Consider the following 12200-nt stretch of genomic DNA (forward strand, 5'->3'; position numbering starts at 1 on the left):
CAGATTTGGTTTGCTGATTTGGGTAACATCATTAAGAAACTCTCTAACAAGTCTTTAACAAGTCTCTATGTTTTATACAAATAAATAAAAACAAAACAAAAAACACTCATAAGCCTCCCAAACAGGCGCCAAGCAAGCTCTCAGTAGAGCCAATCCACTTCATTAGCGCGCAGGAACACTTTAAACCAATCGGTGCGCGCGTTGTAAACGAGATTTGGAACGCATGTGACGTCATACGTCCCACCCAATCAGAGGATGGAGCAGGAGTACGGACCGGAGCTCTTTAATGTTGGGATCGTTGACGTCACGGGGTGGTGAGAAATACGGGACGGTTGGTAGTGACGTTTAGTGCTGCTGTCGTGACGTAAACTGTGGGATCTGAAGAGGCTGCGGTGGGTAAGTGATTTATGTTTGGCGCTACTGCTCTCCGTGCCTCAAGCCAGACGCTTGGAAATACATAAAGACCTTCCCCTTCCCATACACCCTCTCGGAGACATGGCCCTTGAGGCTGGCCACTTTGCTGCACTTGCTTACCAACTCTCCCACAATGAGCAGCGCTCTCGTACTGTCAGGATTATTACAGGAATAGCTAATGCAGGGCTGCCAGTGTGCTACCATCCAGCTGTTGTTCAACTACAACTGCCCCTGACTTCTTTTTGTTAAACGTCTTTAATATTTGCATTAGTTCTGAGAGTTGTAGTTTATACACAACTAGATAGCTGCAGAATGGCAATCTGTGTGTGTGAAGCAACTATAGTGGGAAGTGCCTGCTACATAGAGCTGATAGTGTGCCTTCTAATGTGAAATGGCCCAGCTGTCTCTCAGTTGCAGCTCCCTATTAGCAAAAATGAATGTTTATCTTATACTTCTGTATATAGATCATTTTTTTGCCTGTAGCCTTTAGTAGGATTGAGCTCAGGAAGGTCCATGGAGATACCAAGGAGATTTCTGTTATAAGGCACACATGGCTAAGGGGGTCTTACTGTTTGTATAATGGAGAAAAAAAAGCTATTTTTTCCTTATTCATGCCTCACATTGTGTGTGGTAGCTGTTGGTAATTATAAAAAGCTGCCTCTAGATATAAAGGAGAGCGTGGCCCATTAATCAGTTGGCTGGTCCCAGGCTTGTGCAAACTGCTGGGCCGAAGGACAGGATCAGTACAATTCTCCATCCACATGGGTGGCGGTATTGCAGGTGTAGCTGTTTGGACACTACTAACACTAACAAAGTACTTCATACACTTATCTCCAGGTCTTCTTTCTTCTCGTGGGCCCACCACTTGCATATGAGGGTATGAACTTCGCTCTGCAGTTACAAACCTCTGACCACTATGAAAAAATGCATATTTTGAAATTTTCATTAAATGGGCAAAATTCTGGAGCCTGCAGCAAAATGTGTTCTGTCTGTATCAGTGTTTTCTCTAATAATTTTTTGGGCTGTATGCACAAAAAAATTCTTGTGTGCGCCCAGTACAAAATAGTTTTTCACACAAAATTCTTTGTGAGCACAATTCTATTGTGTGTGTGCTGGTCTTAAAATTTGTTTGCACAAACACACAGCTTAGAGGGAACATTGGTCTCTATGTATTTTTGTCTTTTCTGTATACAACTTTTAAAAGGGTTCTGTCAGAGGAAAACATGTTTTTTTTAAAAAAAAAACAATACATCAGTTAATAGTGGTGCCAGCAGATTTCTGCAGTGAAATCCATATATCAAAAGAGCAAGCAAATATTTTAAAATTTAATTTTGAAATTTGACATGGGGCTAGACATATTATTAGTTTCCCAGGTGCCCTCAGTCGTGTGACTTGTGCTGATAAACTTCAGTCACACTTTACTGCTGCGCTACAAGTAAAGTGTGACTGACCCCCTCCCTCCTCCCCAGCAGCCGATCAGCAGATTAATGGGAAGGTAACAAGATAGAAGCTACATGACACCTATACTACTAAAAACGAGAATAGCTGTCAATAGTAAAATACCCATGTCTGGCCATGACTCCTCAAGTTACATTGCGTAGGAGAAACAATAGCTTATCTGAAATCAGTTGCATTGTGAAGTGCTGGCTGTTTCTGAAAGCACAGAATTAGGCACAATGCACAGAGATGGCTGCCTTAACACCAATATTAATCCTAAAACATCCATTTATTGGTTTAAGAATAACATTTTTAATGGTAGTTTGCAAAGTGTGATTTAGTAATAGAAATGATACCATAAAAATAATGGCAGAATTCCCTTAAAGGAGAACTAAAGTCTAAAAATGAATATGGAAAGAATTACAAATTGCTGTATCGCCTTTTTCTGAGCTCCCTGTACTAAGATTCAGCAGCCCTTTGACAGTAATGATCCAGGCCTTCAAATTTGTCAGCAGGAGCTCCCCATCTGGAATCTTGTTAGGCCATCTTGACATGCCCCTGATCCGACCAAACATATGCCAGTTTCACTTGAAGCCCTGCATATTTTTGGATGTAAAAAATAGAACTACTGGGATGTATGCTGTTACCTAGCCAATATACCTAATATATGATTATATACTAAATACTGTTGTACTGAACTGTCCACGCCCCCAAATTTTCAAGCTGTTGGATATTGAAACATAGCTCTTTTGGGCTTGCTGCTGTCGATTCAACAAGCAGGCTTATGTAATTATTGTTCTTCTGTTTATAAAGCACCAACATATTCCACAACGCTGTACATACTGTACAACTACAGGGGACATTTGCTGTATTGCTGCACTATTAACAGCTCTGTATGGAAGCTTTTCAGATGGGGCAGTTTCATTCTGCAGTGGTACTATGTCTTTCCATAGACAGTGCTGTGGGTTAGAAGACAGAGCACATTGGCCTAGGGACACCACAATACATTCATCCCTATCACAGAAGGAATAAAAAGGGAATTATTTGGTAAATTCACCTTTCAGTTCTTTCCCTGGAGCATAATGATAGAGCACACATTGTGCAGATTATGTGATCCTTCATTCTATTTCCACTGTTAATCAACAGTGTCCAGGGCAGTAGTACCTCATTATACCCCAAGTGACATTTTCCATGCTACTCCTGGTTTAGTATTACTGCTGTTATAAAACTGAAGCTACATTTACTCTCTTCCTCAGGTTACATAGTCAGATTTTGTTCAGATTTTTGTCAGCAAAACTTTAATCACTACTGAGGAATGGAGGAAAAAGAAAGATGTGGTTGAGCGTTTTCTGCCTTCTGATTCATTCTTGGAACTAAACCTATCTGCTTATTATGAGCTCCTGCTTTTGAGGAAAATTCTGGACCACCCTTACTGCAGTACCACAAACCTTTTGGCCTTTGTTCAGTTGGACTTGGAATGGGATATGAGTGCAAAATATCCCTGGAACGTTAATTCCAACAGTTGTGGTTCTTTAGCTTTCCGATACCGATAGCTCATTACCGAGCCTACACCATGAGTTGCGTTCCATGGAAAGGGGACAAGGCAAAATCTGGATTGGAGGCCCAAGAACCTCTTCCTCCACAAATCTACCATGAGAAGCAGCGTCGGGAACTCTGTGCCCTGCATGCCTTGAACAATGTCTTCCAGGATGCTGGAGCATTCACCCGAGAAACCCTGCAGGAGATATTTCAAAGGTGTGCAATTTAAGTTCTATTTCACATTCTGTGAAGAGAGGCTTTACCGTGGTCGCAAGATTATCCAGATATACTTGATTTAAAGAATTAAGAGTAGAGTGTTAAAATAATTCTAGTTAAGATGTCATTGTTTGCTGTACAGGTATGGGACCTTTATCCAGAATGCTTAGGACCTGGGGTTATCCAGATAAGGGGGTCTTTCTTTAAGTTGTAAAAATAATTTAAACATATATAAACCATCAATAATCATTAGTTGGGATCTGTTTTATTATTACAGGGTAAAAGAAAATCTTTTTTTTTTTTTTCCCCTAAATGTGAATTGATTAAAATGGACTCTATGGGAGATAGCCTTTCCATAATTTGCAGCTTTCAGGATAATTGTTTTCTGGATAACTGATCCCATACCGTTATTATTGGCATTGCTCTGTGTCAGGTCTTATAGATATATAAACAGTAGTACCCCAGATTTTGCGCTTCCCAGGGGATGGTGTCAAAACAGCATCAAAGCTGGGGGAAAAAAGAATGGGACCACCAAAAAAATGGCATCAGTTCCAGGAAAATGTTACATTTGGGTACGTAAAATCGGGGTTCTACTATATATAATATATAAAGCACTCGGGGTAGGATTGACAGCACACACAGGACTTTTTCATGAAGAATCACAAAAGTTTAGATGAATAAATGTGAGGCTTTATTCAGTCCGACGTTTCAGTTCCTGTCTTTCATCGGGGACAGTAACATCTATATAAAGCACAGTAACATCTATATAAAGCACAGTATGCTAATATGCATACTATTCTGCTGAAGAAGTGTCATAGTAAAAAAGAATAATTATCACTGATATCTTTAGTTTGGATAGAATAGGACAGGAACAACAGTAAACAGTACACTTGCTCAAACTGTCAACATTTTAGTCCCTAGGGATTTCAGAGCTGATAGCCTTAAGCTGGCCATACACGCACCGATAATATCGTACGAAACCTCAGAGGGGTGAGCATTAGGGGCCAGAACACCTCTGAGACAAACTTGTGGGTAATAACAGCATGAAAACACTTTGAGTTCAAATGTCAACTCCCATATCCCAATAGGAACAGCAACAAAATGTATAAAAGTACCTGTATATGAAATTAAGGTTTTGTCAACTTCTACTTCACAGGTTGTCCCCCAACACTTTAGTGACTCCTCACAAGAAGAATGTGTTGGGTAACGGGAACTATGATGTCAATGTTATTATGGCAGCACTTCAGACCAAGGGATATGAAGCTGTATGGTGGGACAAAAGGAGGTATGATTATTTCAGTGTAAGTGTTAGGGTTATCGATCGAAGCTTTGTGCACACGGTAATAACAATCATGGTCTAAGAACAACTTTCCCTTTACCTGTGACAGTTATTTATGCTACTTACTGACACTGAAAATGCTTGTGTATTTAACCTGTTATTGATTAGACACTTCAACTCTCTTACATAGGCTATGCACAATATTGTAATAGCTTCCCCATGTACAGGGGCACTGTATAACACATCTTTATCGCACAGGCATCGCAGGCAGTGCTGGGGCATCTCCTGTTACACAAGTACCAAAATTACACTTAAAGGAGAAGGCGTTTTGGTATTTTATTGCCAATAGATTAGTCAGTAGTGCAAACTAGAACACTATATTTATTCTGTGGAAAACTTTACCATACCAAAGTAAACAGTCCTAGAAGATAGCAGCTGCCATTTTAGCTTGGTCTCAGTTACTTCCATGCTGCAGGCCTGGCTGCTGGTAGCTCAGATTACACACCACAGTTGGGAGGGGGAGAAAGGAGCAAACAGAGCAGACTCGTGCCTTCCCTGGGAGCAGGAAGTCTGACACAGAAGAACATGTGTACACAAAAGAAGAAAATAAACCCTGTAGCATATATCCAGATTGGTGGCAAACCAATCCTATTGGGTTTATTTTGTGCTTAAATGTTTTTAAATAGCCTTAAGCTCTTCTAGCGAAAAAATCAACATATAACGGAGTATGTTTCATTGAGTACAGTCTAGCCCCATTCATTTTCCTATTATTCTTAGGCCTTTTTAAAGTAGATGATAATGTATTTTTTTTTCTCTCTCTCTCTCTAGGGATGTCAATTTGATATGTCTTTCTAATGTTACTGGGTTTATTATGAACCTTCCATCAAGTCTGTCTTGGGGACCCCTTAAGCTTCCACTCAAAAGGCAGCACTGGATATGTGTACGTGAGGTAGGAGGCAACTACTACAACCTCGACTCCAAACTGAAAAGGCCGGAGTGGATTGGGAGTGAAGATGATCTAAGGTACAACTGCATTCTGTCTCCTTTTGTGCATTTCCAGAAGTGGTGTAGTAGGCACACCAGCAATAAAAACTTCATAATTATATCTGTAGCCAAAGATCAGCTTGGAATAGTGGGTATTTATGTATAGTATATGCATAGATCTGAGCATGGATGGACAAAAATATATAAAACAGCATTTCATTTGTATAATTTAAAATGAACTTTCAGTATGATATAGAGCAGTGCTGTCCAACTTCTGTTGTACCGAGGGCCGGAATTTTTCCGACCTACGTGGTGGAGGGCCGATAATGGAAGCCAGTTTTGACCACTCCCCTTTTTGAAACCGCACCCACTTGAAACCACACCCGTGTTATCACATGACCATACCCATATTAATGGTTGTAGTACAGCAAAAACCTGCCATACTCTGCATGCCCTACCCTGCCTGTGTGTGCCATACTCTGCCTTCCCTACCCTGCCTGTGTGTGCCATACTCTGCCTTCCCTACCCTGCCTGTGTGCCATACTTGGCTGGTTTGTGCCATACTTGGCCTGTGTGTGCCATACTCTGCCTTCCCTACCCTGCCTGTGTGTGCCATACTCTGCCTTCCCTACCCTGCCTGTGTGCCATACTTGGCTGGTTTGTGCCATACTTGGCCTGTGTGTGCCATACTCTGCCTTCCCTACCCTGCCTGTGTGTGCCATACTCTGCCTTCCCTACCCTGCCTGTGTGTGCCATACTCTGCCTTCCCTACCCTGCCTGTGTGTGCCATACTCTGCCTTCCCTACCCTGCCTGTGTGTGCCATACTTGGCTGGTTTGTGCCATACTTGGCCTGTGTGTGCCATACTCTGCCTTCCCTACCCTGCCTGTGTGTGCCATACTCTGCCTTCCCTACCCGGCCTGTGTGTGCCATACTCTGCCTTCCCTACCTTGCCTGCGTGTGCCATACTTTCACTGTGTTTGCCATTCTTGGTTGGTTTGTGCCATACTCTGCCTGTGTGTGCCATACTCTGCCTTCCCTACCCTGCCTGTGTGTGCCATACTCTGCTTGCCCTATGATGCCTGTGTGTATGGCACACACAGGCAGCCTACAGTGACACAATGCTGGCACTGCTCCTACAGTCTGCACAATAACTATATATTAAAAAACTTTTTAATTGCAGTACCACCTCAGTATATGTTCTTTTTGTAATGTGCAGGGATTATTTGTGGGTTTCTACTGCTCCTGAGGTGTGAACAGGGGAACAATGGGGGTGATTACAGCCTGAGCCTGAGGTGTGAACACTGCAGGGGGTGAACAATGCAGAGATTAAAAGGTGTGAACAGTACAGGGGATTACATATTTAAACAATACAGGGGGATTACAGCCAGAATCTGAGGTGAGAGCCATGCAGGGGGGGCAGTTAATCACAGTACTGATACCATTTAAAGCTTACACAAGAGTAAGCCATCAAAGCAGCCAGACAGGTGGGGGGCCACACAGAGGGGGGTTGCGGGCCGCCAGTTGGACAGCACTGATATAGAGTTTAATATTCTGAGACAATTAGCAATTGGTCTTCACTTTTTATTTTCTGGAATTTCAGCAGGTATCTGGTTGCTAGGGTCCAAATTAGCCGAGCAACCAGGTAGTAGTTTGAATGAAAAAGTGGAATATGAATAGGAGAGGGGCTAAATAGAAATATAATAATATAAAGTAGCAATAACAATAAAATTGTAGCCCCCCAGAGCAATGGTTTTTTTGCTGCTAGGGTCAGTGACCCCCTTATGAAAGCTGAAAAGAGTCATCTGAAAAAGGCAAATCGTTCAAAGACAATAAAAAATGAAGACCAGTTGAATGGTTGCTAAGAAGCAGCCATTCTGCAACATGCTATAAGAACCATGCTTTTAAATCCATAAAGCAACACTCCAGCTGTAGTTAAGTCAATATTTCCCATATCAGTAACTATTATAGTAGTGATTTATAGGTGAGCCCCACTCGACCAATGAGTGAAGAACGGCTACCACAAACAAAATGGCCCCTGATTAACACTAGAAAATAGCCAAAAACTTTTTTGACACAATCTGTTTAACCTGAAGGGTGACTGTCAATTGTTTTACTATCATCTTGCTGTCAGTGGAGCCATGGGAGGGGGGCATTATAACTAATGTCACTAATGCAGTATTTCTTTTATATTACTATACACAATTCTTCTTGTTGCTACACAGGAAATTTTTCAGATATCACTTAAGAGGCAAAAACTGTGAGCTGCTTTTAGTGGTACCGGAGGAGGTTGAAGTTCATCAGCGCTGGAGGACTGATCTATAATCAACCAAACCATAAACTTTTTTTTCTTTCTATTTTTTTGTTTTTTTTTTCATTCACTACAATGATGATTTACGTGGTATTGACAATCTCTGTATCTCCCCAACTTTCTCCTCTGGAAAAATGTCAGGTGAAGTAGTTAAAACTCTTCTTGTTTTTGTCCTGGTGGTGCAATATGGAGGAGCAGGCTGGGGGATTTCTATATGTGTATACGGATGCTGCAGGGGCCGCTTCATCTCAGCGTGATATCAAGAAGCAGCACAAGAATGGAGACCTGAAAGCTATGCAGCAGTGCTGGGCAACTTTTACATGTAGCTGGCCCCATTATTTGTCACACCGTGTGTTTGAGGCCTGGATTATACTAAAACAATGTTACATAAAGAAGTCTGAGGAACCCTTGAGTAGACTGGAGGGCCTTAAAATCCCTTTTTAAGGGCCGCCTCCGGCCCTCCAGTTGTACAGCTCTTTTTATACAGGGACAGAATTGAAGATGGTTGTGGATGGAGATTTAGGAATGGGCAGACTGGTGCTGCAGTGGAAATATTTGCTTGGCAAAACTAGTTCTCTTGTTCTGGCTTTTATTTCATGCTAATGGAGTCTGTCACGTCAGAGATGATAACTGTTACTTACCCAGTGAGGTCAAAAACAACTTTTTATGCATATTAAAAAATGGAAAATCTTGATTTAAATCAAACTGAGCCATCCTTTTCTATGTAAGACTTCATCCAAAATCCTCAGCCCTTTAAATGCTGTAATTGTGTGACAAACTATAGCCATATAACTATAGAAATAGAAACTTTATGAATTGGACCATGGCAAAAGCAGCTCTATATTCAGAGCAAAAGTGATATGTTATGTAATAAGCCCTTTAGGGTGCATTGTGCATTTATTTTCCCTTTAAACAAGAACTACGATTCTAATTAAGCAAATGTGGAAGCAAATAGGAATTAGCTAGAGGCTGCCTTATGATGGGAGGGTGTGAGTTTTATTTGGAAGAAGCACTAACTTGCCCTCCAGATTCACTTATAAGGCCCTCTTTTGTTTTGGGTCCCTGCAGATGCATTTGATTGCTACATACACTTGGCCAGAGGCAAACCAGGATGTTTTAGTTTAACGGTGGGGGGGGACAGAGCTCTCCTTAAGATACTTGCAGGTTAACGTGCTTACAGACCATTGATAATTTTTTTTGTATATATAATATATATAATATATATATATATATATATATATATATATGCCACATTGCTGCACTTCTATTATAGTACTGTATCGCTAGGGCCAAGAACAGGTGGCACAGTTGATGACTTGCTGTAGCAAAGCAGTATGGCAGTCACACTGATGTGTATGTAACTAAATATGCTTATACAGCGGGAAGTGCTGTTAAGGGAAAATAAATAGACTTTTAAGCACTCAGTGCCAGCAACAGAAACTATTTGGGGGCCTCCCCTTATGGGCCTAGTAAATCTATTTTTTGCCTGTTCATTGGGTTCCTTCTTGAAACAATACTTTGTGCGATTGTAGTATAGTACAAATTCACCTAATCACCAGCAGTAACATTGGGACTGTGTGATAATGCCATTCACATTGCTCTTGGCTAAGCTATCTATTGGAGAACATTGGCTTTTGCTTACTGCATTCTGATTCACACAACCTTTCCAACCTATTCTGAGATGTGTGCCTCACTATCACAATAGTCCATGTTGTATAAATGAACAACTCTTTGTTTTCATGCTGAAAATCTTAACTTATATTGCATGTTATAAAGTAGAATGTTTAATACAAACTGAATATGTAAGAACCACAGTGAAAGGCCTGTTACACAGCAGCATGGTTGTCCTTGGCTTTGCCAACTTTGCAGGGAAATCCCAAGTTTGTTACATTTTTATGTAGGGAATAATGCACTCCCTGTTGTAAAATATAAGGATATGAGAAGAATTTTCATGACCATATAAAGACACGAGCCACAGGCCATTTGCTTTTATGAAGGTCATGAAACTCTGATGTAAAATCTTTGACTGATATATTTCGTGGGAAACAACATTTTTATAATACACAAGTATCAATTCATGACAAAAGTGACATCACTAAGCACTGAATATAACTGATAACCGCACTAAGCACTTATAAGGATATATTTTATGGCTCTTGTGTATTATATGTGATGTAATCACAGGCCTTTGTACCAGAGATTGACTGGGTGCGGATCTTCTATGTAGCCATATGTTTAAGGCTCGGTTGCAAGTGAACAGTTGAACAGTGTTCTTTTTAAGTCTTGTTTATGTCCCTCATCCCAGGCTGCTCCTTGTGTAACTGCATGATGTGCTGTCTCCGAGTTCTCACGGAAGGGGCCAGTTTTCTGATCATTTCTTGTGAGGCTTTGCTTCAGTGCTGTTCTACTCACACAGTTGTCCAATTAATGTCTTTGCCAGTTACTTTCCTTCCTCACTGTGGGGTTGTTCACCTTCAAGTAAATTTTTCATATGTTAAAGAATGATAAATTCTTAGCAACTTTTCAATTGGTTTTTATTTTTAATAGTATTTGAATTATTTGACTCCTTCTTCTGACTTTATAAAGCTTTCAAATGGGGGTCACTGTCCCCAACAGCCCATAAACAATTGCTCTGTGAGGCTACAATTTTATTGCTATTGTCATTTTTTTTATTACTAATCTTTTCATGCAAACCTTTTTTATATGCTAGTCTTTAATTCAGATCACTGCCTGGTTGCTAGGGTACTTTGGACCCTAGAAACCAGATCGCTACTGAAATTCAAACTGGTCAAAAAGCTAAATAATTTAAAAACCATAAGCATTGAAAAAATGAAGACCAACTGAAAGCTGTCTCAGATTATTACTCTCTACATCATATTAAAAGTAAATACAAAGGTGAACAACCCCTTTAAGTCTTCTATTCAGTCAGCTAAGATTATAATGGATATGATCTCCTATAGGGCACAACTAGTCTGTTACAGCCAAGGGCTGTAAGTAAGGGTTGGGGGTATGGTTATATGCAGTCACTTTGGTAAGGTTCAGTGTTGCCTGTTGCAATTTTATTTAGTGTTTGACGGCTAATGTTCCTGTTACGCTGCATAACCAGCATTACACAGCAGTGCTAAATGTGCTTAATTCTGATTTTGGTTTATGTGTATGCTTACTAAGCAGGAGTAAGCTGTGTACCTTTAGCAAAATATTCCCGTTGGGCAGCCATTTCTTCCATGCAGTTAAGTGTCCTGACCACATGGTTTGTGCTTTGCACCAATACTATGGTAACACGCACCCTGATCCAAAAGCGGCTATGCCACAGAGCCGTAAAAACCTTCTGTCCATAAAAGTAATTTGAGTCTAAAGATTTTATAGAAATTCTTCCCCCGGAGCACTGTCTCAAATTAGATTGCAGAAATGGAGACTCAAGTAAAAAGCAGTTGAAAAAGAAAAAAAAAGCTATTTTTTGTGCTATTTGTTTACAAAGAAAATGTATTTTGTTATCCAAATAATAAATAAAGCAAGAGTATCAAAACACTTCTGTGGCCTTCATTCTGTGATATGGCCTTCAGTGCTTACAGGCTCATTCTGCATTTCGTTTTACTTTGTTTTAATATATGTAATCAAATTACTTTGTAAACTATAGGGGAATTTATAATTAAAAAACTGAAGCCTAAAAATTAATATTGGTTGAAAGTAATGTGTTTTATATGTTTAACTTAATGTACTTGCAAAATGGTTTTATATCCGTAAGGATCCAGGCTTTCAAAGCTATCTACGGGAGCTTGAAATTTTGCAATGACACTACACATGCTCAGTGTGCTTTGAGCTGCTGTGGAGAAGCAAAGCTAGGGAGTTGTTGGAAATCATTAAGTAGAAAATGAGGTTCATGTGTAATAGAAGCTGATACTACAGTGCAGAGGACAGGAATAATCACACAGCACAGTATCTGAACTGGGCTATCTTGCAATTATACACAGGCAAACCTGAAATTACCTCGACCCTGAAGTATCACACAACTGTTTATAAA

The 12200-nt window shown here is 40.4% G+C and overlaps 1 protein-coding gene across 1 annotated transcript; it reads left to right on the top strand.

The window, feature by feature from the left end:
* The first annotated feature begins 235 nt into the window (after window positions 1-235).
* josd1 (Josephin domain containing 1) lies at window positions 236-11618 on the top strand. The gene is given in 5 exon segments (NM_001128005.1): window positions 236-396; window positions 3108-3606; window positions 4763-4891; window positions 5714-5908; window positions 8094-11618. Coding segments are annotated over 4 exon segments (606 nt in total). The 5' UTR covers window positions 236-396; window positions 3108-3424; the 3' UTR covers window positions 8194-11618.
* Window positions 11619-12200: the final 582 nt, after the last annotated feature.

Source organism: Xenopus tropicalis, chromosome 4, assembly GCF_000004195.4.
Source record: "Xenopus tropicalis strain Nigerian chromosome 4, UCB_Xtro_10.0, whole genome shotgun sequence".
NCBI classification, from domain to species: Eukaryota; Metazoa; Chordata; class Amphibia; order Anura; family Pipidae; genus Xenopus; species Xenopus tropicalis.